At 51.3% G+C, this 27,868-nt stretch overlaps 1 protein-coding gene across 6 annotated transcripts in view; it reads left to right on the top strand.

Moving 5' to 3' along the window:
• Positions 1–27,868, top strand: part of SCARF2 (scavenger receptor class F member 2) — an 83,275-nt gene that overhangs the window by 5,488 nt on the left and 49,919 nt on the right. For 2 of the 6 annotated variants that reach the window (XM_075012413.1, XM_075012412.1), the window contains exons 1-5: positions 21–1,042; positions 16,205–16,263; positions 22,899–23,000; positions 25,544–26,063; positions 26,923–27,141. In XM_075012413.1, coding sequence (XP_074868514.1) covers positions 324–1,042; positions 16,205–16,263; positions 22,899–23,000; positions 25,544–26,063; positions 26,923–27,141 — 1,619 coding nt within the window. In that variant the 5' untranslated portion in view covers positions 21–323. Of the gene's footprint in view, positions 1–20; positions 1,043–4,713; positions 5,026–5,840; positions 6,015–6,676; positions 6,918–7,213; positions 7,391–16,204; positions 16,264–22,898; positions 23,001–25,543; positions 26,064–26,922; positions 27,142–27,868 lie in introns of those variants that run through there. The other 4 variants (XM_075012415.1, XM_075012417.1, XM_075012416.1 and 1 more) reach the window with 4 other exon arrangements.

Below are 27,868 nucleotides of genomic sequence, written 5' to 3'. Positions count from 1 at the left end.
GGCTCTTTCCAGCAAAGGGCCAGCGGAGCGTCCACACATGCTTTCCTTCTAAACTGCTCCCCCGGGGCCAGAAACAGAAGCGGGCTTCCGGGAGAAGAGCTGAGTTCTTTCGATGTCGGGTCGCAAGGGGCCATTTCGTGTGCGTGCCCACACCCCGTCTTCTTTGGAAAAAGGGCCTGATGTCCCCCCCGAGATGCGGCCTTGTAGATGCCTCAGCTCCTCTGGGAGCACAAGGGTTTCAGTCAAGGAAACCAAGTGGCAGTGGGGGCTCCCTGACCCGGTAACACATCTGCTTTCCAGGGTCCAGTCCTGGCGTGGCTGTGATGTTGAGTCAGGCGGCCGGCCTGCCACTCACTGTCTCTCCTGGAGACGCAACTAATGTGCCCCCTTCATTTGCATGTTATCTGGCCCCCCCAACAGCCACCTCCCAAGTCTGTACCCCGGGCTCAGGCATGTGCAGGGGACCGCGTCCAGCTCCTCGGGCTCTGGGGCAGGGCCGGACTCCCGCTGCCCCCGCCCCCGAGGCCGCGGCGCCTGTGGCCGTCGGCCCCGCCCGAGCCCGCGGGAAGCGGCCAGGGCCGCGGCCGGGCGAGGGAGCTGCAGCCTGGCCGGGCGCGGGGCGGGCGGGGAGGCTCCGGGGCGGGCAGGAGGCGGCGGCGGCTCCGCGTCCCCCAGAGCCTGGCCCGAGATCAGGGGAACCAATGTGGAATTTCCTGGCTGGCCGGGCGCCCTCCTGCTGCTGCCGAGAGGGGCGCGGAGGAGGCGGCGGCGGCGGGGCAGCTCTGCGCTCGCACGCAGCTTCCGGCCGGGACCCCGCGGGCAGCCGCCGCCGGGGAGCCTGGGCGGCCGCGCTCGGACCGCGCTGCCCCGCACCGGAGCCGCCGCCAGCGCCGGAGCAGCCCATGGAGGCGCCCAGGGCCCCGGCCGCGGGGCTGCGGCGGCCCGGCCGGGCTGGAGGAGCGCTGCTGCTGCTGCTGCTGCTGAGCTGGGGAGCTGCCCAGGAGCTGAGTCCCCGCGGGAGGAACGTGTGCAGAGCGCCCGGGTAGGAGCAGCCACGGGGCCCCGGCGGGCGGGCGGGAGCTGCGGGGGTCCCGCTGGCCCTGCGCCACCGCGCCCAGTCCCGGGGTAGCAGCGGCCCATCGCAGGCGGGGCGGGGGTGGGAGACCGGGACCGGGACCGGGACCGGTTGCAGCGAACGGGCTGTGCCCGGCGATCTGCAGCCGAGCGGGCACCTGGCCGGGCCGGCGCGGGGTGGCCTGAGTCGCCCCCCTGTGGCTGCAGCGGCGCGTTTCTCAGCTCCCGGCGTGGAGCGCCCTGTGCCTTCGGCCTCTGCTCCGTCCTTCCAGCCAGCGCCGCCTCCTGGATGCTGCCGTCCCCCCTGCCCAGCCCCAGTTCCCCCCGCGCCCCAGCGCCAGGGCTGGCATTGCTGGGGCCAGTCCACAGAGCAGGTGCCCCCCCTTCCGGGAGACTGGGAGGGGGAACACGCCGCCCAAGTGTAACCTAAAACCCAGTGGAAGGCAGCTCCATCTGCTTTAGATTTAAACTCCTGCAAACAAAACCTCCCAGACAAGAGCACTTTCCAATGCTGTGGAATTTCTGCACAAGGTCCCTTCCCCCCCGCCCCCCCCAAATGGCAGCGTCTGGTCTGTTTTTCTTGCAAGATGCTGTCCTTTCGGTGGGGCGCTGCGGGGTGGTGGGATCCGACAGCACCGGCGGGGGCCCGGGGCGGGTAGCAGGAGGATGTGGGATCCCTGATACCCAAGAGGTTGTCTGTGGAAAGGAGAAGCTTGGAAATGTGCTCGTGTAAATAGGGCCTGGTGAGGAGCTGGTCCTCACCCTGGCCTCTGCTAACCTGACCATCAGTGCTGGACCTGGCTGGGGGCAACAGGAGGGGCAGTCAAAGTTAGATCGCCCTTGGGCAAGTTTGTGGGCTGGAGTAGTATAGAATCGAAAAAGCTTTAATTTGGGTTGCAAATGTCCTGACTTTCCTAGCGGCTAGGTGAGCTGCAGTGGACTTCAGGGGGGTCAGCATGCCAAGGGTTGGTTCCCTTTCACCTTGAACAGCTTCTGCCTTGCCAGAGCCTCTGAATCCTCTAGCAGGGCTCAGGATCTCCAGGGAGTTGCTTGAGTCCCTGCCTCATGCTCCAAGCAGCTGCTTAGAGGCCACCACTTCCTCCCATTTGATTGTATCCTTGACGCTGCCGATTGTTTTCACAAGCCCAACTGCTCCACAGCCCTGGATGTGGAGTGATGTCTCGTGTTCAGCATGCGGCTGGAGTGGGAGGAGGGAAGGGGGTTCAGAGAACTGCCAACAAACCCAACATTCAGTGCAGGAGAGCTGGCTTGTGGGGCAGAAGTTGAGTTCTCCTCTCTGCGGGAGGGAAGACTTCCTCTCTTTTCTAGCCCCTGTGTTCGGGGTGGGCTCTTCCTTGGGGACAGTGTATATACAGCATTCGCCTTTTGTATTACAACTTGGGAGGTCAAGTAAGTACATGGGCTGCAGGAACAAGAACCACCTTTCATGGGCACTGAAGGGGGCTTGGATAATGGGCTCATTGAGCAAAACTTGTGAGCTCTGGTGCCCTCTCCTCAAATTACAGGCTGCCTTTACTAATGAGACAGTTTATGAACCAGAACGGGCTTCAGAATCCCAGCCATGTGCTTGCTTAGGAGCTGGCATTCTTGCTGCTGGGGGAATAGAGAGTTTCATGTTTGCTATTTAGGTGCTGGGGGGGAGTGCCACTTTTTGCAAAACCGATCAACCATCCCCCAGCCTTCATTCCAAAAGCGCAGTGAGCGCCGGCAACGGAGACCACATCCAAGCTGCACACACACCTCCCTCCCCGCTGCCCATTCTGTCTTCCAGAGACACTTACAGGGAGAGACATGCCTGGAACCTGGTTCCAGGTGCAGCAATAGAATAACAGACTTCTGGAAGTGAAAGGAACCTCAGGAGGTAAAGTCCGGTCCTCTGCCCTCATGGCAGGACCAGGAACCATCTAGACTGGGGCCTCGTACTCCTGGCCTGTGAGCCATCTATGGCACATGTATGTCCCCCATTTGGCCTGCAAAATATTTTGAAAAAGGCCCAGGAGGGGTATGTGGCACACAGGGACTCACCTGCACACGTGGCTCTGTTCAAACACATAGGATCAGCTGCAGAGAGCACTGCTTGGTCTAGGAAGCTGTGCTGCCTGCCTCTCCTGTGATGCAAATTGTATTGGCCAGGGAGCAGCCTGAGCTGATGTGCTTCTGCAGCTGGTGGGGTGGCCATGGGTACCCCAGGCAGGGATGGGGGATCCCAGGGGAAGGGCATGGATGTGAGTGAGTGGGGGGGGGTGAGGCAAAGCATCCCTGTGTGAGGATATGGTAGTGTCAGGTCTCAGTTTCATGTCTTTTGTAGGATGCACATAGCTGGAAGGGACCTCAAGAGGTCATCAAGTCCAGTCCCCTGGCAGCAGGACCAAGCACCATCCCAGACAGATTTTTTTTTTCCCAATCTATTTGCCCCAGACCCCTAAACGGCCTTGTCAAGGACTGAGCTCACGACTCTGGGTTTACAAGGCCAATGGTCAAGCCACTGAGCTATCCCTCCCCATGTGGTTTCTGGCTTGATCTCTGTCTGAGCTCTTGGGCACAGGGGAGGACACTCTTTCAAACTTGCACTTGCTGTCTTGCGAATCCTGAGAGTTCAACACTCTTGAAGCAGCTGGCCATCTGTCGCCCCCGCCCCCCCCCACAATAAAAAAGCGCATAATCTTGAAATCAGTCTGGCCAACACTAAAGACTTTCTGGCAGGAGAGGAATTCTGAACCCTGAACCTGCTTATAAACTGCAGAGGATAAAGTTTATTGGAGCAGGGCTTGATTCCTCCAAGACCAGGGCCTTCCTCCTAGACGCCTACTTCCAGAGAGTGGCATTGATAGCACAGGTCAAGGCCTACCCAGTCGTGATCATTTATTTTTGCCTCAGAATGTTAGGTCACATGGCTGCATATAGTGTGGTACATTCAGCTATGCCTCAGAGCTTGCAGGTTTGCCTGGCCTCAGTGTACTCACCCACCCACCACCACCTAGACGTGGCATTTGCAGCTACCTGCCCCAACCCTTGCCTCCCTTGACTTGTGGAGGGACGCTTTGTCAGTCCTTTCAGGTATCACCTTCTTCAGGCCCAAGCCTCCATTATCCCGAGTTTTGGATGTGTCAGAACTAGGATGGGGGGGCTCATCTGGGACACCTCAGGTCCCCAGAGGAGCTGTCCTTGTCTATAAATGTCACAGAGCCCAGAACGATTGGCTGGCTTGTCAGGCATTCTTTCCACACAAGGATGGTCTAGTGCTTATGGACAACATGGGTGCCACGTTCTACTCAACAGACAAGGAAGGGCTTTACTCTTTCCCTGTATCTGGAAGCTATCCACTTATGGAGGTTTTGCATAAAGAACTCCGTACATCTCAAAGCTTTTACAGCTTCTGGGAGCCCAGAACATGTTGGCCGATCACTTTTGCATGTCTTTCCAATCTGTGGCTCCTCCACCCCAATGTAGTAAGGGTCATTTTCTAGCAATTAAGGACTCCCTGTGCATCTTTGTCTGTGACCAAACAGAACGGGAGATGCCACCATTTTTGCTCCTTCCAGGCTCCAGACAGATCTCACTTATGGATGCTTTCCTGGTCCCTTAGCTGCAGCCCCTCTTCTACAGCTTCCCTCCCATTCCAGTCATGCGCAAGGTCCTGCTGAAGATCAAGCAAGACAGAGCACAGGTCGTTCTCATAACTCCACACTGGCTGGTCTTTCAGCAGTGACTCCAGTGCTGCTCCCTCATTTCCAAGACCTGATCTCACAAGACCACAGTCAAATGCTCCATTCAAACCTGAACAGCCCCTGCCTAACAGCTTGGAAGCTCCAGGGTTAAATCCTGAGAAGCTGGCCTGCTCAGAGCAAGTCTGCTGGGTGGTGCTATGTCTCAGGAATCACCCAACATGGAATGGACATGAACAAGCACTCAGAGAAGAAACAATGCTTAGTAAGTTTTCTGTAACTATTGTTCTCCATGACGTGTTGTACATGGCAATTCCACGACCCACTCTCCTTCCCCGCTGTTGGAGTTGGCGGGCAAGAGGGGAGAGAGTGTAGGTTTGGTTGGACACCTCACACTAGCACACGGATACCCGTGGGTACTAGAGCCAACCTCATGGGTACCACTGAAAACTTCTGGTGCCTGTGCTTACAGGGTGTGTGCACCTAAGATGGAATGGACATGTGCAAAGCATCTTGAAGAACAAGAGTTAATGAAGGTTGGTAGAGCAATCGGGCTGGCCAAGAGAATGGAGGACTTGTCTTTTGAGAGGCGACTTGGAGAGATTAAACATGTCAGGGGCTACAAGAGGTGTGAAGGAGCCTGATTACTTTCTCTAACTATGTAAAGGGGGTAAACGTCAGAGAGGGTGAAGATCTGCTTCAGCTAAAGGACAGTGATGGCACAAGAACAACTGGGGATAAACTGGCCATGAGCAAATTCAGGCTGGAAGTTAGAAAGTTTCTCACCACCAGAGGGGTGAGGATCTGGAACAGCCCCCTAAAGGAGTAGTGGAGGCAAACAACTTAATTAGTTTTAAGAGACAGCTGCACAAATTTATCATCAGGATTGTATGATGGGGTTGCTTGTGATGGTGGGGAGAGGGGCAGGACTCAGCATCCCTGGGGCTCACTTTCAGTCTATGTCTTATATTCCAAAAGCTCATGCTTCAGGGCTTCAGAGAGCCACCTACAGGGGTCAGGAAGGGATCTTCTCTTCCCCTCTTTCCCACGTATTCTGTTTTTTATCTCTTTCTTTTCAAGCATCAGGGACAGACGTGGCTGGTCAGGAGAAGACCATTGGAAAGGGAAGGCTAGATCTGTGAGGTGGTACTGAGCGTGCTCTCTCTCTGGTGCTTGACTGGCTGGTCCCATTCTACTCCGCACTGTTTAGGCCTCATCTGGAATACTGTGTCCAGTTTGGGGCCCCATATTTAGGTAAGATATGGAGAAACTGAAGAGGGTCCAGAGACAAGCAAGTAAAATGATTAAATATCTAGAACAAATGATCTCTGAGAAAAGATTAAAAGAATTGGGTTTGTTTACCTCCTCCACGGGGCAGCTGCCTCATTCCCTGGTGCTCCATGCCTAGGGGAGGCAACTCCCGCTGCCAGGGAGCCCCTTCATGGGATGGCTGTGTCTTTCCCTGGCACCCTGTGCCTCGGTGAGGCAGCTCCTGCTGCAGGAAAGCTCCTCCATGGGATGGCTGCCATGTTCCCTGCCCGCCCGCTGGCAGGCTGTGAAGCCCCTATTCTCAGCATGCGCATACATACCCCCCACCAAGAGGTTACTGAGCCCCCAACTTCTGCTCCCCCTCATCGAGAGGCTGTGGAATCCCCATCCCCAGTGCCTCACCAAAGGGGCAGCAGCCTCCATTGCCAAGCAGCCCTGGCATGGGACAACATCTCTGGAGGCTGGTGTCCTGTATTTGCCATTGGGCGATGTGGTCACCCTATTGTTGGGTTAGTGTGCATGAGTGGCCCATGCTATATCCGTGGTTGGAATGGACAGTGTGAGGGGCCCTTCTCATGTTTAACTCTGTGACTCTGATTGCATGTGTGGCATAATAAAGCAGGTCTCACCGGGTCAAGAGATGCCGTTCTGACATCCTGCCTACAGTACACAGATAGGATGTATGCTGCCTTATGTTCACCTGATTATGCCAGTGTCCGCGCTACTGCCTTGTCCTGCCAGTGGATGTGCCTGACGTAATAAGTGTCCTGGTTCTCAGCCCTCCACACTGCCTCTCTTCAGTTGATGGAAGCACCCCTCTTGATGACACACATTGCTGACAGGAGGCTAGTGTGGACATTTGCCACCACAGTAATTACTGCGACGGCTGTAAGTTGACTGGAATGACCTTGGTTGACTTAGGGCTGTAGCGCAGACATGCTGTAGACCTCCACATGCCCTTCACTTGTTCCTCTTCAGTGTTTACTCTGTCCTCTTCTGCTCATTAGCACGCCATAGCGTCTTTATTTTCTGTATCGCTGCAGTGGCTGCGTTGTGTGTATGCTCTGTTAACCAACGGTTCCTTTCGTCTGTACATAAGATACTTACTCATATTTGTATCGTATGATGCCTTTTCTTTTTCTTTTTCTGAAAATGTTTACCACACTCCCCTGCCTTTTCCTCAGGTTTAATACTCCTACTCTGACCCATTCAAATTCTCTCGGCGCTCCTAAATTCCCTCTGCACTTTTAACTGGACATTCCTCCATGGCTTTCCTGACTATTTTCTTGTGTACTGTTGGAATACGCTATGTGCAAGATTGTATTCCCTCACTCCACCCCACCGATGGCTGCATTTCAGTGGTGAGTGATCCCTGCATAATGTATATAGTTTGTGTATTACCCTAGGTTAATGAAGTCCTTTGAGGCAGCATGCATTAAAGAAATGTAAAATGTTCCTTCGTCAAACTCTCGGCTACGCCTACATTACAGCGATCTTTTAAAAGAAGTCCTTCTGGAAGAGATCTTCTGAAAGAACTTCTTTCGAAAGGGTACGTCCACACACACAAAAAAAGAGATCAAAGAGTGATCTGCCCTTTCGAAAGAGAGAATCCACACAGCCTTTTCCCCGGCTTTTTTGAAAGAGCAGGCCAGGGACTGAAAAATCCAGCACCATGAGGACTGCTCTTCCAAAAAAATGAGCCCCTGGAGCGTCTACACATGTTTTCTTTCGAAAGAAGGTGTTCTTCCTGAAACGGGGGTGGAAGAACACTTTCAAAAGGAGTGCTGTGTTCTTGCCCCCCTTAGGATTAGAACTCCTTCTCCCATAACCAAGATTTTCTGGAGCAGTAGCTTTGAAGTGGGTGAGTCTGGTGTAGAAAGAGCAAGTTGTATTTTTCTAGTAGCATTACAGCCCAGTTTCTCATAATATCAAAACAAGATAATTTTGAGAAAATGCACCTAATAACTGGGAGGGGGAAGGGTGGTAGAAATGAATGCTAAATCTCAAACCCTCCATGGGAGGGAGATAGCTGGGGTGACTGCATGCAGCAAGTTCAGCACCATGGAGCAAGTACAAAGTTTTACAAATTAAAGGGGGCATAATGAAGAGAAGTGGGATGGAAGAGAGTAAATTTAGTCTGATGATCTGGATAACCCTCTTCTCAGACTTGCCCATTCAGATTCATGGTGGGAATCCTTAATATTGTAAACTGGACTGATCACAATGGGGTGACCTGTGTGGTTGAGCCCCTACACAGCTTAGGTTGGCATTTAAGTTAGTAGAAAGATTTGCACCTTCTGTCTTGCACAAACTCCCATGAGAGCCCTGCATTCCCCTCACTGCTAGGAATAATCTCCTGTGTTGGGCTGTCTGCTTCCCTAGAGTAGTGGAAGACCAAGTCGTTCAGAAAAACAGTAAAATAGGCTGAAATGATAATTTAAAAAGTAGAATTACAAAACATCTGCATTGCCACAATATCACCAGGATTAATCTGAACAGTGTCTGCAAAGGAAACTCATGCCTCACTAATCTATTAGGGTCATAGATTTGCAAAAAATGACAGTTACTTAGGGCCATGGGCGACACAGATACATAGGCTCAGCATCATAGAGTCTAACCTTTGGATGCCTAGAAAATCACAGGAGGACACTGTGATTCACAAAGCCAGAGTCAGATAGCTGAGCTCCTATACAATGAATGGGGGAAGGAAACGTTTTAGGGCAGGAATTCCCAACCCCTTACAAAAGCATTGTCTCTGGTCTGGATGTTCACACCTCCACGTTAGACTCTGACAATGGGCCACATCTCTCCTGACTGATCTGACTTGTTTTCTCCTCTCTTGATGTATGCTACTGTTAATGGGCCATTTCCTCTCTGACTGAATAGACCTTGTCAGCTCTGGCCCTCCCTTTTACTGGGACCCCCCCTCTTTAAATACTCCTCTGAACCCCCCCACCTCCACTCATGCATCTGACGAAGTGGGTCTTTACCCACGAAAGTTTATGATCCAAAATATCTGTTAGTCTATAAGGTGTCACATGACTTCTTGTTGCTATTGTCCTGTTCATCCCGCAGTTAACTCCTCCAGCAGCACAGGAGGCTTGAGTACTTGTCTCTGTTTCTGCTGTGCATGGCTCTTTGACATTTGGAGTGGGCATGAAGCTGACATGGGTCACATCAGATTTCTGCTGTTGTTGTGAAGATGCTGGTATCAGGGAGTCGAATTTGATAAGCGAAAGTCCATGAAATGTTAACGATGGGTGGTAGAAAACAGATACTAGGCTGGAACTGGCTTATTCGTCCTTAGCCTTTGCCTTGTATGAAGTGAAAACTGCACAACTGGCAAGGGCCTTTCAGCTGCATTAAGGTGAGCTATCCAGATCCTGATGTTCTGGTGTGAGCCGGAGAAAGTCCTTTGACCATGAGGGATGCAGAGCTTACTGGAGCTCACTTCAGGCCCTGCACTAGTGTGTTGTGTCTGGGAAAGGCAGGGGGTATTATACCTTAGTCGCTGCATTTGAAAGAGGCTGAATTAGAACTCACTTGACGTTTTCCTGACAAAATGTTTTTAACTGTTAAACAAAAAAATGGAAACGGATTTTTTTTTATTAAAATGTTCAGTTACTGGTAATATGTTGGGGTTTTGGAAACTCAGAATATTTTGATTTAGGTTTCTGTTGAAAAACTGAAAAAATAATCCCGGAGAATTTAGAAAAAAATGCATTTAAAATTATTTCCTGTGAGAAAAAGTGTCCCGAGCTGTTTGAGAAGGACTCTGGGTGCCATTAGAGAGTATGCTCCTTCACACTTTCGGAACTGGGCGAAGGAGGGAGAGGGAAGTTAGAGAGTTCCCAGTTGTCACAAAGGCAGCAGCCTATTTCTGTTCTGCATTTGGGAACTTCTTTCTGACTTTTAAGATCCTCCTCCTTCCTTGCATGAAAAATATTTGGCATCCAATATGGGGTAACTCTGTGTTAGACTTTGGCTTGACAGATAAAGAGGAAGTGATCACAGAACTAAAAATTAATGGCAGTTTAGGTACAAGTGATTGTGACTTGAACACATGTTTAATGAGCAAACAGAAGAAAGCCAAGACCAGGGATTTTACTGGGTGCTTTAAAAGCACCAGTTTCACAAATCTGAAAACAGTTATGCTCAACTGGGAGGAAGAATTTAATCAGAAAAATATGCATGATATTTAGGAATGGTATAAGATCACTTTATTAGATGCCCAAGAGCCCTAATTGAAGCAGAAGCCCTACGTGAAGAAGGCCCTGTTGGTTAAAAATCCCCTGGTTAGGAGGGGAAGTATGGCAGCTGTGTTTGTTTGTATGTGAGTGCATATGTATGTATGTATTTAAAAACAGATGGAAGAAAGGGAACCTTGAAGGCAGTGTGCTTCCTCAGCAAATTGGTAGGGATGAACATAGATCAGAGGGTAGGAATTGTAGAAAGTGGATAAGTGAGGCAAAAGAATGCAAAGAGAAATTATGGCCAACAGAGTTAAGGACAATAAGAAGTCATTTTAAAAGTTCATTAGGAACAAAAGGAATCCTGATGGCACTGGTTAATTATTAGCTGGAAATGGCAGAATATTAATAATGCTGCAGACTTTAACAAACAAAAAAAAACTATATTAGAAACACGGAGGAGAACTGTATCACTGGCTATTCGCCAGTATGGGTTGGAAAGGTGTCCCTAGCCTCTGTTTATCAGAAGCTGGGAATGGATACCAGGGGATGGATAATTGTGGGATGAACAGGACAATAGCAGTAGACGAAATGCGGACACTGCCAGACTGGATCAGACAATGGGCCTTCTAGCCCAGTGGCCTGTCTCTGAGAGGTGCCGATGATTACCTGTTCTGGTCATTCCCTCTGGGGCACCTGCCATGGGCCAGAGAAAGAAGATAAGATACTGAGCTCGAGGGACCTAGCCCTTTTTAAGTTAAAAGGCAAAAGTATCTATTAAATGTTTCTGTTCTATATTTGGGGAAAAACACATGATGTAATCCTACTATATGATAACACTTCTTCTTTTCCACCAGTATCTCAGGAGGATGTTAAATAGCAGCTACAAAATTCAAGCATTTTCAGACCGGTAGATCCAATTAATATGTATCTGAGAGTTTTAAAATAGCTGTCTGAGGTGCTCACTCAGCAGGTAATGTTGAATTTCACTAAATCTTGAAGTACCGGGGAACTCTGAGAACACTCCTGGGCTACGTCCCTTTCATAAGGGGCATGGTAATGAGCAAGTTGGGAAGATGCTAATGAGGTACTGCCATGAATATGCAGTGCCTCATTACCATAATGGTGGCCCCGTGCAATTCGAAAGCTCTGCTTTCAATTCGCGTGCCACCTGTGTAGACAGGGGCTTTTTGAAAGGAACCCCTGGACTTTGAGAGCCCCTTCTTCCTAAAATGGCAGTGTAGCGACTTTTCACTTATGGTGAATAGTGCTGGAGGGTAGGTCTTCACTGCCAAATAAGAAGAAGGGGCTTTGGAAGTTCAGGGGATCCTTTCAAAAGGCCCCCATCTACAAGGGCGGCAAGCGATTCGAAAGCAGTGTGTTCGAATCGCGCATGGCTGCCATTATGCTAATGAGGCACTGCATATTCATGGTAGCACCTTATTAGCATCTTCCCAACTTGTTCATTACCATGCCCCTTCCGAAAGGAAGGGGCTAGTGTAGACACGGCCCTTGGATGTATAGGAAATCGATCCTGTCAGACTATCTTGCTATCACTTTTTAATGATATGTTTGATTGATAAAGGTAATAGTGTCAATATAACGTACTTAGACATCTGTAAGACATTTGACTTGGTAGCACAAGACATTTTGATTAAAAATAGAAAGATATAAAATAACACAACACATATTAAATGGACCGAAACTGAGCTTGACAGGTCTTAAAATGTAACTGTAAACGGGAAATCATCATTGGATGGACGTGTTTCTCGTGGGGTCCCTTTTTATGAAAGACCAAGAAGAAGATAACCTAATTACTGACAAGTTTGCAGACGACATAGAAATAAGGGGAATGATGGGGGAAAAAAATGAAGAGAACAGTTCATTACGTGGGAAATCCCAGACTGCAGATGACAGGTGCCTGGAGGAGGTGCAGCATTTTGGGCATTGGAGGAACCCCTTTTTGTTCCCCTTTTAAGTTCAGAGGGAGCAGTCCTGCAGGCTGCATAGGCAGCTGGAGCTCATCAAGGGTCAGCCAGCATCAGGCCATAATTAAAGCACCTGGGACTAATACAGGCCTTCAGGCTTTCTATAAAAGGCTTTCCCCAGGCAGCAGGAGGGGTGTGGGGCGGTGCCCAGAGAGACAGAGGCTGGTGAGTGGAAAAGACCCAGGAGGGTATCACCAGGAGGGTAGTGGTAGGTGAAGAGGCCCAGGGAAAGGGAGCTGTCATGGGGCAGAGGCAAAAAGCTCCACTGGTTCCCTCCTTCCCTAGGGTCCCTGGGCTGGAGTCCAGGGCAGTGGGTAGGACTGGACTCCGCCCACCACTCTCCCTGGTAGGGCTGACCAACTGGGATAGGGCCAGAGTGCTTGAAGCTGGTGGGGAAGGAACCTCCTCCACCCCAAATTCGTACTAGCCTTTGATGAAAATGGCTCAGTAAAGGGAGACCCTTGCCTTCGGGAAGTCCCAGGGCAATGAAGGGGGTCTCCCTGAATCTCTGAGGAGCCGCCCGGAAAAGCAGGACCCTTTAGGGACAGTCGAGGGATCCATCACAACTGATACAGAGTGATCTGGGTTGCTTGGTAAGGTAGGTGCAAGCAAACAATATGCATTTTAATATAGCTAAATGAAACTGTATACATCTAGGAACTAAGAATGTAGTCTGTGCTTACAGGTTGGGGGACTCTACCTTGGAAAGCGGTGACTCTGGAAAAGATTTGGGGTTCCTAGTGGTTAATTGGCTGAACACGAGTGCCCAAGGTAATCCTGTGACCAAAAGGGCTAAGGTAAACGTGGAAATCTTTAGTATTAGTGGAGAGTTGTATTGCCTCTGTATTTATTTCAGCAATGGTCACACTAGTGTCACTGTGTTCAGCTCTGGTGTCCACAGTTTGCGAAGGCTGAAAAATTGAAGTGGGTTGAGAGAAGAATCACACGAATGAGTAAAGGATTAGAAAACGTACCTTATAGTGAGACATGCAGAGGGTTCCATGTATTTAGCTCAGCAAAGAGAAGGGTAAGTGGTGACTTGATTAAGTCTGTACCTACACAGGGAACAAATATTTAATAATGGGGCTGTTAACCTAGCAGAGCAAGGTCTTCACAAGCCAGTGGTAGGAAGGCAAAGCTAGACCAATGCAGCGTGAAAATAAGGTGTTCATTGTTAACAGTCAGAGTATTTAATCACTGGAAATATTCATCAAGCACTTTGGTGGATTCTCCATCACTTACCATTTTTGTCCAACTCTCGGACGGGGACGGGGACGGGGACGGACACACACACACACAAACACACACACAGAGTGTGGATGAGAACTGTGGCAAGGCTGCCAAGTGTGCCACAGATGTTTCACACAGGGGCTGAGGAGCAGAAATAGGCCTGAGAGCAGCAGATGAGCAACTGTCCAGCACTTCCCCTGTGAGTCAGAGGGGAAAGCTCTGACCTGTTGCTAGCGGGGCTCCTTTGAACTGACCTGACTGAAGGAAGCTGAACTAGGATCCTTCAGAAGCTCCTTTTTCAGCTTCTTGATCTTAGATGCCAAGTTTGGGTAGGGAGGAAACAGCAGACTGCATTAGGGTCTTGCTGGCAGACAAGAAGCCAGACAGAATGGCTAGCTGTCTCAGCTGATCATTTTGCAGCATTTTGCTACTTGCAGCTCTCGAGTGCCCTTTTACAAGGACTTGAAGCAGTGAGAATTTAATGCTTCCGCAACTCCAAGTGGAAGCTGCAAATGACATCTGCGCTGCAGGCAGCAGTAGTTGAGTTTAGTCCAGGGTCATTTTGGTAATGAAAGCCTGGGTCACTATGAGGCGGTCTAACAGAAAATGGCTAAACCCCTCTTACTGTCACAGAGAGGTAGCTGTGTTCGGCTGTATCTTTATAAAACAAACAAGCAGTCCCATAGCACTTTAAAGACTGACACAATAATTTGTTAAGTGATGAGCTTTTGTGGGACAGACCCACTTCTTCAGATCTGGAGAATTCTGAATTTTCTAGATCTGAAGAAGTGGGTCTGTCCCATGAAAGATCATATTATTGGTGAATAAAATGCTACAGGACTGCTTTTTCCCTCTTCCTGTGTATGGATTTAGAGGCTAGGTCTACACTGCCATTACACCCCTATAGCTGGCATGGGTCAGCTGACTCCACGCTTGCAGGGTTTAGACTGTGGGGCTATAAAAGTGTGATGAAGGCGTTTGGGCCCAGGCTGGATCTCAGACTCTGAGACCCTGCAAGGTTGGGGGTGAGGGTGGGGTAATCTCAGAGCCTGAGTTCCAGCCAAAGGCTCAGCATTTATGCAGCTCCACAGCCTGAGCCCCTTGATCCTGAGTCAGCTGACATGAGCCAGCTGTGGGTGTGTTAATATAATGTAGACACACCCAGAGTGCTCTCTGCACCGCAGTCATAGCTGTAGCTTCAGACTTGTGTGACAAACAGCAAGGAGGGATCCTCTCCCCTTTCTACTGGCTGACTGGAGTGGGTCAAGAGATAGACAGGTTATGTGGGTCTGGGTGAGATGAAGACATTTTGGCTCTGTGTGTTCCACAAAGCATCAATATTTCATTTTTGTGCAGCTTATTATAGAAAGAAATGTATCTCCGTTTCAAAGGAGGAATGCTGAAAATGAGATGCTTTGGTTTACATAGGGTGTGACTGAGTTAGCCAGTCAAAATGGGTCACTCAGAAAGATGACGAACATCTGACGAAGCGGGCCTTTGCCCACGAAAGCTGATGCTCCAAAATATGTTAGTCTATAAGGTGCCACAGGACTTCTTGTTGTTTCAGAAGGTTGGGAAATCACCCCAGGTTTTGTTGGACAAGGCACCAGATGGCACTTCTTCTGAAGTTTTCGTTGTATATTTTTCTCAAAAATGGACATTTTTGAAGACATGAAACTGTTGTAACTGCATTTTAATAGGGGATGTGGAGGATAAATATTTTCTGTGATGACTATGGCCCTGTTGTTGCTGCTGTAATCCCCTCCAGCTCCTCCAGCTTCTTCCCCCAGCCTAGCAGCACTTCAGTCTTGGTCTGGATTGGCCCTTAGCCAGCTCATTGACTGGTGGGACTCTGTCTCATGCAGACACATGGTTGGCTGTTCCATTCCGTTGCACCCGCAGGGACAGATGAGATCGTGAGATGGATGTTATTGGTGGTAGCACATTGGAAGCATTTTCCCTTGCTAATCTTCTGACCAGCCTCATATGATACATTGACACGGCAAGGAAGTGGCAGCAAATCACAGATCCCAGGTCAACTGACATGAGAGATGGTGCTGAAGCTCCTTTGCTGGGGAGTTGCAAAAGGAGCCTGGTGAGCTGTCTTGGTAGTTTAGACCCAGCAAACACTGCATCTTGGCAGGGAGTTGGAATAGACGACCATTACATTCCTAGGGTTCTGTGACCTGAGCTTGCAAGGCTTGTGCTATGGGGCTAAAATTAGCAGTGTGGATGTTCTTGCTTGGACTGGAGCCCAGAATCTGAAACCCGGGGAAGGGGAGGATCTCAGAGCCTAGACCCTAGCTCAAGTCAGAACTTGGCCATGCTGCTTTTTTTAGCTTCCTAAGGCTCGCCCAAGTCAGTTGACGCTGGCTCTAAGGCTCCCTGTGGTGGCGTTGTTTTGTTTGGTTTGTACCGTAGCCATCAGCAGCCTGCGTTGGACAGCCCTTGCGGAGAAGAATTTCATCAAAATATTCTGGAGAGGGTGAGGGGAGGGGAACAGTCCACGAGTGAGTGTCCCAGCCCCTGCATCAGCCAGGACTCTCAGCCAGTGACTCTACAGCCATCTATCTTCCTCTGAAACAGGCCTGCTTGTTGGGGGTGTTACAGCGGAATCCTGGGCCTTCCTGACAAGGCCGGCCAGCTGGGGTGGGCTCAGAGCTGCAGCCCCTCATGCAGGCGAGCGAGTTCACTTCAGAGGAAAGGGAAGCCTTTGGCAGAGGTGCTGCAGAAGTGTAACCGGGCCTTTGTGTTTTCCTTTCTGCAGCTTGTCTGGGTCTGTGTGCTGCCCAGGATGGAGGCAACAAGGAGTCGAGTGTTTGATAGGTAAGCACCAGCAAACCTTCTTTAGGCACTGTTTCTTCCTCCTTCTGCAGAGCCACCTCTTCTCCCGTCCTTCCAGGCCATTCCCAGCACCATTGTATCTGAGTGCAGCTCCCCCCAGAGCCTGTCTTGCTCGGAACTCTCTGTCCAGGGGGGCTCCTTTGGGAGGTCCTTCCTTGGCCAGAGCTCGCAAGGACCAGCAGTGAAACAGCAGATGTCCCTAGGGCAGTGAGAGCACCTGGGGCAGCAGGCATATCCCCAAACTCCATTTGGCAAGTGGCATTGCAGCCAGATGGGCTGGAATTCAATCTGTCCTGTGCGGGGCTCCCGTCAGACAGTCCCTTCCCATTACAGTGCCAGCTGCCTCCGGGAGACAGCGAACTGCAGATGACAGTTCCAAAAGCAGCGTCTGGCTTTCCCTACTCCCTGCCCTTCAGCCCAGATTTGGGGTCTCCTCACTGTTACTGCTGACAGCTGTTTACATCTGTAACAAAGCATTGTGAAGCTGAGCCAAGAGAGCTGAATGTGCTCAGAGGCCAGCAGTGGCTTTTCCTGCATGAATCATTTTGCGAAGTGCCTCGTTAGGCGTCATTGCTACACGTTGGGTTCCTCATTTGGGCCTTGGCAGGAGAATGAAAGTCAGCTTCTGGGCTGGTGATTTACTCTCCATTCTGGGGTTGAGGGGCTCTTTAAGGACAGATCTTTCTGCCTCCATGCACCTCCCCCAACTCTGGATCGGCCGGTGTTCGGATGGTCACAGGAATAGAGGGACGGGATTCGGTGTGTCCTTCGCAGCTCCCAGAGAGATGATCTAGCTAACAGGCCTCATCTCTGAGGTGGGGAAGGAAAAGAGAAGTGAAAGAGAGGACACAGAGACAGGGAGGTGCTGAGAAAGGGGAGGCTACATGGCTGGAATGTGACTGTTGCTTGAGCTCTAGTGCCTGACCCTGTCTGCAGTGAGTGCAAGAAGCAAGGGATAGGAATTTGGGGGTCTGTGGCGGATGCTCACTGAAGTTTCTGTGGACGGCAAAGCCATAATATAAGGTATGTTGTAGATACAGCAGGTAACTGGGGATGTTCTGTAGCATGCTCTTCATTTTTGCAGAGTGAGCTCTGGCCAGCGCGACTCCAGGGTAAGATCATCTGAACGTACCGTTACAGTCACCCATTGTCAGTGGTTCAGAGGTCCCTGGGGGCTGGTGCTCGGCTTTCAGTGTTGCTTTTCAGAGTTCAGCTCTACAGGAGTATGTGTGTGAGAGACAGAGAGTTCTTGGAACCTGCATTTCCAGAACAGAGCTGTGCAACTTTTTGGAGGCTATTTTAGGATTCCTGTGAAACTTCCCACAGTTCCAGCTGGCCTCAGTATCCCTGACTTCCTGTTGAGTGGTATGAGTCTGTGCTGCTCAGCAGCTGTGTGTTAGTGCTGGAGGAAGGGCTTCCTGCATATGAGTGTTCTGTGCATAGCCTCATTCGAATGCTGAGCATGTATCGCACAGCTCCAGGGACTTCAGAGGTTCCTGCAGGAAAAGTAAGTGAGCCCCTTTGCATCTTCTGTGCTTTCAGAGGTTAAGAGAAAGCAAGGCAATTGGGTAGTTTTCATAGGTGTCTGTCCACAACCACAAGAAACTGGGAAACAAGCAGGAAGAATTGGAGATCCTGGCATAGTCAAGGAACTATGATGTGGCTGGAATAACAGAGACTTGGTGGGACAATTCATGCGTGGAGCACTGCCATGGAAGGTTATGAACTGTTCAGGATGGACAAGGTGGGAGGAAAAGTGGAGGAGTTGCACTGTATGTAAGAGAGCTGCATGACTGCTCAGAGCTCCAATATAAAACAGGAGAAAAGCTGGTAGAGAGTCTTTGGCTTAAGCTAGAGGTGGGAGTAACAAGGGTGATGTTTTGGTTTGTGTCTGTTATAGACCACTTGATCAGGTGATTGAGGTAGATGAGGTTTTCTTGGGACGATTAATGGAAGCTGCAAGATCACAGGCTGTGGTTCTCAAAGGTGACTTCAATCATTCAGGCGTCTACTGTAAGACCAATACAGCAGCACACAGACAATCCAGGAAGTTTTTGGAGGATGTTGGTGACAACTTCCTGTTGCAGGTGCTGAAGGAATTAGCCAGGGACTGTGCTCAGCTTCATCTGCTATTCAGAAACTGGGAGGAATTGGTAGGGGAAGTACGTGTATATGGCAACCTAGGCAGCAGCGATCATCAGATGGTTGAATTTCAGGATCCTGACCAAAGGAAGACAGGGGAGAAGCTGAATACAGACCCTGGACTCCAGAAAAGCAGACTTTGACTCCCTCAACTAACGCATGGGCAGGATCCCTTGGGAAGTGAACATGAGGGGGAAAGAAGTCCAGGAGAGCTGGCTGTATTTGAAAGAAGCCTTACGAAAGGTGCAGAAACACACTATTCCAAAGTACAATAAAAAAAGCAAATATGGCAAGCGAAAAGCTCGGCTTACTAGAGAAATCTTTGGTGAGATTAAACACAAAAATGAAGCTTAGAAAAAGTGGAACCTTCGACAGATGACTAGGGAAGACTATAAATGCATTGCTCAAATGTGCAGGGGAACAACCAGGTAGTCCAAAGCACTTTTGGAGTTGCAGCTAGCAAGAGATGTGAAAGGCCACAAGGAAGATCTCTACAGCCATAAGAAAGTGGTCAGGGAAGGCATGGGTCCGTTACTGAATTGGAAGGGTAACTTAGCGACAGATGATGTGGAAAAAATTGAAATACTCAATGCTTTATTTGCCTCTGTCTTCACAGGCAAGGTCAGTTCCCAGACTGCTACATTGGGCAGCACAGTATGGGGAGGAAGTAGGCAGTGGTTGGTGAGGAAAGAATTGTTTAAGAGCTAGTTAGACAAGCTGGATATACACACATTCATGAGTCTGGATTTAAAGCAATTGAGGAAGTTGGCTGATGTGATTGCAGAGACATTGGCCATTATCTCTGAAAACTCCTGGCGATTGGGTGGAGGTCCTGGATAACTGGAGAAGGGCAAATGTAGTGCCCATCTTTAAAACGGTAAGAATGAGAATCCAGAGGACCACACACAGGACAGCCTCACCTCAGTCCCTGGGAAAATCATGGAGGGTATCCTTAAGGGATCCATTTTGAAGCACTCGGAAGAGAGGAAATTGATCAGGAATTGTCAAAATGGATTCACCAAAGGCAAATCATGCCTGACCAACTGGATTGCCTTCTATGATGACTTGATTGGCTCTGTGGATATGGGAAAGGCAGTGGATGTGATATACCTGGACTTTAGCAAAGTTTTTGATATGGTATCTCACAGTATTCTTGCCAGCAAGTTAAAGTAGTATGGACTGGATAAATGTGGATAAATAAAGGTGCATAGACGGCAGGTTAGATTGTTGGTCTCAGTTGGTTGTGATCAATGACTTGATATCTGGTTGGTTGGTGATCTTTATCAAGTGAAGTTCCCCACAGGTTGGTCCTGCAGCTGGTTTTGTTCAATATCTTCATTAATGACTTGGATGAGGGACTGGATTGTGCACTCGGGAGGTTTGCGAATGACACTAAACTGGGGAGAGAGGTAGATACCTCAGAAAGTAGGGAAAAGGTCCAGTGTAATCTAGACAAATTGGAATATTGGGCCAAGAGAAATCTGACGAGGTTTAACGCGGACAAGTGCAGAGTCCTACCGTTAGTACCTAAGAATCCCAACCACTGCTGCAGGTTGGGAACCTACTGGCTAAGCAGCAGTTCTGCAGAAAAGGAGCTGGGCGTTACAGTGGATGAGAAGCTGGACATGAGTCAAATATCTGCCCTTGTAGCCAAGAAAGCTAACTGCATATTGGGCTGCATTAGTAGGAGCATTGCCAGCAGATCTAGAGAAGTGATTATTCCTTTATATTTGACTCTGGTGAGGCCACATCTGGAATATTGTGTCCAGTTCAGGGCCCCCCATTACAAAAGGGATGTGGATGCAGTGGAGAGAGTCCAGCAGAGGGCAACAAAAATTATTAGGGTGCTGCAGCACATAACTTATGAGGAGAGTCTGAGGGGTTTAGGCTTATTTATTTGACATAAGTGAAGACTGAGGGGTGATTTGATAGCAGCCTTGAACTACTTGAAGGGGGATTACAAAGAAGATGGCAAGAGGCTATTTTCAGTGGCAACAGGTGACAGAACGAGAAGCAGTGCTCTCAAATTGCAGTGGGAGAGATCTAGGTTGGATATTAGGAAAACCTGTTTCACCAGGAGAGTGGTGAAGCTCTGGAACAGGTTACCAAGAGAGGTGGTTGAATCTCCATCCCTAGAAGTTTAAGTCCCAGCTTGACAAAGCCCTGGCTGGGATGATTTCACAGGGATTGGTCCTGCTTTGAGCAGGGGGTTGGACTCGATAACTTCCTGATTGCATAATGAAACAGTACCTCAAAGTTTGCATTTCTTCTTCTTGTTGTTTGCATGTGTTCAGTGCCTTTTTGACGCTCTCAAAATGCTCCATGAGGTGGGGGATTAATTCACCGCTTAGCATCTCAATCTGAAAGCTTCATAACAGGTCAGTATCAGTCAGGCAAACAATTGAGGTTTTCTCAATTCCAGGCCTGTTCTGCCCACTAGACACACTGCTTTGCTCAGTCTAGCTTATCTAATCTAGCTATATCTTTGAGGGCTTTCAAAAATATTCTTCACCATAGCATCTTGGAGCTTCCCGGTAAGATGCACTGTATGGACTCTCCTGTTCTTTTCTTTTCCCTGGGTGAGGAAGCTCTGGTGGTGGATGCACAGACGTGCACACACCTTGGCAAAGAGCTGACCTTTCAGGCTGAATGGCTGTCCTCTGGCTTTGGAACAGTCTGACCTCCAACGTACTTTCCCCAAATGGCTTCCCTTAACGACAGCTCTTGTGGGCTTTGACTGGGGTTTGTGAGCTGCATTGTGCATGGCTATCGACCATGAGCGCACATGCGGTTGCTGAGGTGGCTGGAAGCTGGTCTCTTGCTGGCTTTACAGACCAGGACTGAGGCTGTGGACTGGGAGCCAGAGGAAGGAACGGAGCACAAAGTGGACGTGCTCAAGGCAGCCAAGCCCACGGAAGGGCTGCTACCCTCTGTTCAGGCTGCAGCTCCTGCCTTACGCAGCTTGGCGCACAGCATGTGACAGGACTGCAGCCTGGACGTAACCACTGCACAAGTTGATGCAAGAAGGATGCTGTGCGGGAGAAAGGTGGAGGTAGCTGGTGAAGGCGCACAAAGACGAGAGAGCACCATGAAGTCATGTTGACCTGTCCTGCGAGTGCGGTTGAGCTGCTCGCAGGCTAGTGAGGGTCCTCTCTGTGGGTACCCCATTGCAATGATAGTGCTAAGGGGCAGAGGGGACGGCAGCCATGCCACCGTGGGAGAACAGGAGCCAGCGTAGCATTGAGCAGGACTGGAACACCACTGGACAGGCTACTTGTGCTTCTCCAAGCCAGAGCTCTCCTCAGCCTTGGGCCAGCCTGGGTGAGTACCACTGCTTCCTTGTGGAGAGGCTGCCAACACACTGCTGCTGGCTGCCAGGGTCTATGCCAGCAGGGAGCAGCCTTCAGTAGGTGGCCTGGTTCCAGTCTGGTCCAGAAGAGCGTTTTGCTGACCTTCGCTAGACCCACCTGGCGGAAGGGAGGTGTCTGCCACACGGCATGCCCCAGCTGAATCCATGTGATGGCTGCTCTAGGGGTGACGGGAGCTCGGTGAGAGGCGATTCCTCCTGGAGGTCATTGTGTGCGACAGAGGAGTCGGGCACCCTCCCCCTACGCCCCCTGCAGCGTCCCCAGGAGGGCAAGCGGCTGGCCAAGTCACCCTCTCTCAGTGCTCTCAGGTGCTGCTTTAGGTGTGTCTGCCAAAGGCTGCCCGGTGTCCCCAAACTTCGGAGACGGGCATCCCCCCTCTGCCTGAAGCTGGCTGGCTCAGGCTTCTTTTGGCTGCTGTGTTCATTTAGGTTTGTGAGAGGATCGGTCCTTTCTCCCTGTAGCCGCCATGTTCCATCCTGGGTTTCGCAGGAGGCTTCCTTCCTTGCCCTTTTGGAGCACTACTGGCCTGTGGCTCACCCAGAGCCAGTGCAGAGCCCCCCTCTCAGCCTGCTATCTCCCCCTCTGCTCCCCACGCCGACCCCTCGCCAGATCGCAGACCACCATAGCACCTGCTTGTGGCAGGCAAGCCCTCGATCTGGGCTTGAGTGGGGCACCCAGAGTCCCGTGAGACTGCCATTGCCGGCCTCCGTGGCAAGGAGGAGCTAAGGGGGAGCAGTCCACTTCTCTCAGACCAGCACCATGCCAGGCTGAGCTCTTGCCTTCTCCCTCCCGGGGGTCCTTCCTCTTCCACCCAGGTGGCCAGAAGGCAGCAGTCCAGTGAATGCTGAGGCACCAACTGCTGTTCTGCCACTGTCTCCTGTCTTCCTGCGGGATCTCAGCTCCCCCGGGGCTTGCACGGGTGCCCATTGCTTCCCGAGGGAACTCTCTTGCTGGGAGGGAGAGGGCCGTGGGGCTGCCTCCTGCCTGTTTCCCCAGACGGTTGGATGATTCCCTCCCTCCCTCCCCTCCTCTAGCAGGGAGGACTAAGCCCAGCCTTTGCCTTTCCTTCCCCTGCCACTGGGTGATGTCTCCCCTTTCTCTTGGCAGCTGTGTGTGAGGGGAATTTCACCTGCAAGGAGAACGAGGTGTGCGTGAGACCCAGCGAGTGCCGCTGTCGCCACGGATACTTTGGGGCCAATTGTGACACCAGTGAGTATCCGGGGTCTGATGGAGTTATAGCGCAGCAGCTTTTGCCTCCATCTTGGCATTACCCCACAGCGGGGACAAAGCCTTGCCTAGCTCTGGGTTAGTTCCTGAGTAAAGTCAGGGGGTGTCAAAGCTCTGTCCCAGCAGCGTTTATGGTGAAAGCATCCAGAGAGCGCAGGGTTAACTCGGCCTACTGCACACGACAACTTTCTGCGTGTTGTGCTCAGTCATTCAGAAGACTGAAGTGTGGCGTTCCCTTGGAAGAGACGCTCATTTATCCCTTTGAGGGGGACTTCCCCAGGCTTGGGTGTTACAGGCCGCTTTTGGAGGGGTCTCTGCTGTACATTGGTGGGCTTAATCCTTGGCTAGATGCTGATGTTTCCTAGCTGGCTTGCATCTTGTAAAGAGAAGAGAAAGTGGAGCAGGGCAACCCCTGTACACTCTGGGAGCCCAGGCTTTGGGTAAGGGGCGTACTGCTCCAGCTGCTTACTGACACACGCTTCTCTGAGTCAGGCGAGGCAAGTCCTGGGTCTGAGGGTTCCCCGAGTGATCACCCTTACAAACCCAGCCTGGGCTCGCTGGGCAGGAGGGGCGGCAGGGCTAGAAGAAGCTGTTGGGGAAAGCTTTACCCTTTCAGAGTCCTTGTTCGCATTTCTCAGCGCTGTTCCCCAAGGTGCAGCTCACAATAGCCTCGTGCAAATCTTCAGAACTGCATTTTTTCCAAAGCCAGTCTGACACTTTGCACAGCAGGCTCACCTCCTCCAGCTGCTGCCCCCTTCCTCCCCAGGGCTGATTTCCCTAGTGCTTGGTACAGAATGCAAACCACCCAAACTCCGATTGAAACGGACAGTGGTCTCTAAGTGAACCACGGAGCAGCAGCAAAGTGTTTTGCACAGGGAGAAGTGGCTGAGGCCTGCCCCCAAATTCCCTGCTCCCCCCCCCGCCCACCGTGGGCTGGCACCAGGAATGGAAAGTTACAAGCCACAAGGGGGATTTCTGGGAAAGCAGACAGAGGTATTCTAGCTGGCTGCTGAATAACAGGCTTCTCGCTTTCCTTGTCGGTAACCCAGATAGAACAGGGGAGGGAGGTGTTGGCTGATGCTGCTGCAGGCCCACTAGTCTGTTGGGGTCCTTGTTTCATGTCCCGGCTGCCGGGCTTAGCGAAACGCAAAGCCTCCCAAGCTGCAGTGAGAGGTCTGGCAGCTCTAAGGGAATGGCCGGGGCCAAAATGTTCTTGTTCATTTATCGAGGCCAGCATAGTGACACTTACTAATGGGCCCATCTAGCTCTGCAGATCGGCTTCTGCTGGGTTCACAGTCGTGCCAATGACGTAAATAGGCTTTGATTCCTCCTTACTCCAGTTATCCCTGTGTAACCAGGCCAGGCCGGGCCAGAGCAGAGGCAGTGGAGAGAAGGAGTTGTGTGTGAATGACTCACAACCCTGAACCAGTAGAAAAGCCTACATGGCTCACAACCATCCCATGCTGACTCACTCCTGGTGGTGAATCCAGTGCTTAATCTGTTCCAGAGCCTGGCGGGGTGTCATGTCCATCAGGAAAATTAAAAAAAAAAAAAAAATTGCTCCAGCCCCTGCACAGCTTCTGTTACAAATTAAGCATTGGCTGGCTCCTGTATTCAAGGAATGGCAAATGTGTCTGACCTCCTTCTCTCTTCGTTTGGCCTCCTTATCTAGTCTGGAAGTCTCCTCCCCACCCCCTGAGTAGCTAGGATCAGACTGCCTGTCAAGCACAGGGGTAGGTATGTTCGATAGCCTGACCAGCGATTGCTTTTGTGATGAAGCTGCATGTGCAAGATGAAGCAGCTAAGGAATAAGGAGGACAGAAGTCATCTAGCGCAGCAAATGTGTGCTGCTAAATAGTAACAAACATCTACCAAGGGGGTAGAGGCCCTTTACAGTGGAACAGCCAGGAGAAGAGGGTAGTGAGAGGCCAGGTTTTGCGTGGTAGCTCCCTGAGCTCAGCCAGACATCGCTTGGAATTCTTGCCTTTGGAAACTGCATCAGGGCCGCATCCCAGGCCTGTGTGTTCCAGGGGCTTCTGCTGAAAATTCCTTGGCTTTTCCCTTTCATTGGAAGCTGACGTTGTTTCCAAACTGACCCAGCTAGAAATGCTGCCAGGACTGCAGATTCTTGTCTCCCTGGCCCTCTCATCTCAGAATCACACGTTCAGTGGCAGCCAGAGCAGCAGCACAGCCAGTGAGTGCTGTAAGCTCTCATGGGACCCGCTGGGACAGAGGAATGTGCAGAGGCAGAGCCAGGAGGCCATGTACTGGGGAAATGTCTGCTAATGATGCACAGGTGCTATTCCAGATTGTCATGCAAGCCCCCTGCATCACAGCTTGTGCAGAACTGGAGCTATGCAGGCCTTTAAATTGGTCTGGGAGGTACAGTCCTCTAAGGAGCGGCAGCCTGACTGTACTGTGAGCTGACAAGGTGGTGGCCTTGTGACCTGAAGACTGACCCGGGCCCTCTCCCCTTGGGTTTGATGGCTGTTCAGGGAGTTCCTGGTGCATTTTTTGTTTTGCAGAATGCCCCCGCCAGTTCTGGGGTCCTGACTGCAAGGAAATGTGCAGCTGCCACCCCAATGGCCAGTGCGAGGATGTCACAGGCCAGTGCACGTGCAACCTAAATCGCTGGGGGCCCAAATGTGAGAACGCCTGTCTCTGCAAGCACGGGAAATGTGACCAGAAGACCGGCAAGTGCACTTGTGAGCCCAACTGGTGGGGTCCCCAGTGCTCCAGTTCTTGTTACTGCAGCCTCAACTCCCAGTGTGACCAGCAGACGGGGACATGCATCTGCCAGCCTGGCTGGTGGGGCCGGGGCTGCAACAACCAGTGCTCCTGCAACAACTCCCCGTGTGAGCAGTTCACTGGGCGCTGCCAGTGCCGGGAACGAACATTTGGCCCACGTTGTGACCGCTACTGCCAGTGCTACAAGGGGAAGTGCAATCAGGTGGATGGCACCTGCACCTGCGAGCCGGGCTACCGCGGCAAGTACTGCCGGGAGCCCTGCCCAGCGGGCTTCTATGGACAAGGCTGCCGGAGGCGGTAAGTGTGTAGGGCCTTGGACAGGTTGGACCCCCCACGCCGCTCTTGGCTCTGTCGTGTAACACGCCAACAGACCTGTCTGCAGGAAGAGCAGCCTGCAGGCCTAAGGCAGCAAGAGTGGGGACCTTCCATTCCTGTGGCACAAGTCAGTTCCCATCCCACTGTACGGTCTTAAAACCCTGCAAGTATAAACATGTTAGCCATATCAGCCCTCATGCCTGCGTTTAGATGTGGGAACCTGTAACCAGGGCAACCTTGGCTTCAGCCCACTGAGACTGTTAAAAGGGGCATTGAGCCATTATGCGCACACCCAGTAAACAGCTAAGGGATAAAATCCCTGTGAGGTCCCACCCCTAGCCGAGTTTCACCGGGGTCTGTCAGCCTTAGAGGGCCCTCGGGCCTTTTCCCTCATCTGGAGCCACATCTACCATGGCCCTGATGTGAGGTGCTTCGGGGCTGGGACTCCCCACAGCAGAAGGGGCATAATAAGCATGCCGAAACGCTTCTTATCCAGTCAGATACATCCCTGTTGTGCTTTGCTTGCCAATGTGTACCTTGTGAATAATTTGTAGCAGCTTGGAGTAGATAGGCATATTAAAGTACAGTTTCCCTGATCGGCTCTGTGTTGGAACGAACCCCATAATCCTGTCTGTCCTTGGCTTGTGAGTTGACGCGCTCTACCTACCTGGTAATCTTGTGAGTTGAGGACAGTCCCTGCTGCACTTGCCTTGCACAGTCATCACTTGGTCCAACAGCCAGTTCTGCCACTGAGGGGTGCAAGGGAGGGACGTGAGATGAGCGCGGGAGTGTTCAAATGATGGCTGACGCTCCGGGCTGTGCTCCCTCTTGGTGTCCGTAGGTGTGGGCAGTGCAAAGGGCTGCAGCCCTGCACCATTGTGGATGGCCGCTGCCTGGCGTGCGAAGCTGGCTGGAATGGCACCAAGTGCGATCAGGCTTGTTCATCGGGCTTCTACGGAGACGGCTGTGAGAAAATCTGCCCCCCGTGCAAAGATGGCCACACCTGCAACCACATCAATGGCAAGTGCTCGCACTGCAATCCCGGCTGGATTGGAGACAGGTGAGTGGAGGCTGGCAGGCTGCTTTGTGAGGGTTCAGACTGCATGCTCCTGTGCTCTTCCATTGGCCAAAGGGACGCAGGACATTTATTCATGAGACCTGGGGTTTCTTGACGCCTATCCTTTGTGTTGACCACCAGATAGTGCCTCCCGCTGAAAGCCCCCTTCCAGGAGTGGCTCTCCCCTCCTCTGAGGGGCATCAAATATGCTGGCGCTCTCTGTAGCGCTCACTCCACGTGCTCGGGCCCAAGGGCATCCCAGAGCATGTCACCTGTGTGCCCCCCGCCGCATAACAATTTTTTAGCAGATGAAATCTGGTTACAGTGAACTTCAAGGGCAGCTGCTGGCTGCAGGTTAGATACTGATAACACCCAGCGGTATAATTATGTTGGTCAATTGCATGTCTTTTTTGTACTTATAATGAAAAAAACCTCCTGGAGAGTGATCAGTGTCATGCCACTTACATTCTGAAATTCCCCTTCCTGGAGGAGCACAGGAGGCTGGGGGTGCACTAGAAGACTGGGAGGGTACTACACCGTCCTCTCCTGAACCCCCCAATCTTTCTCCCCTCTTCTACCAACCACCCCACTTATTCCCCTCTCCGCAATCCACTCTCCCCTTCCTCCGCACCACTCCCTTTAATTTCTCCAGTCCACTGATGCCTAATACTGGCCCCTGCCTTGGAAGATTTCACATTCGTAATTTCCGACCCCCAGACCGATTACAATG

This window comes from Carettochelys insculpta, chromosome 18, assembly GCF_033958435.1.
Source record: "Carettochelys insculpta isolate YL-2023 chromosome 18, ASM3395843v1, whole genome shotgun sequence".
In the NCBI taxonomy this organism is placed as follows: Eukaryota; Metazoa; Chordata; order Testudines; family Carettochelyidae; genus Carettochelys; species Carettochelys insculpta.
This window is presented reverse-complemented; position numbering and strand designations above follow the sequence as displayed.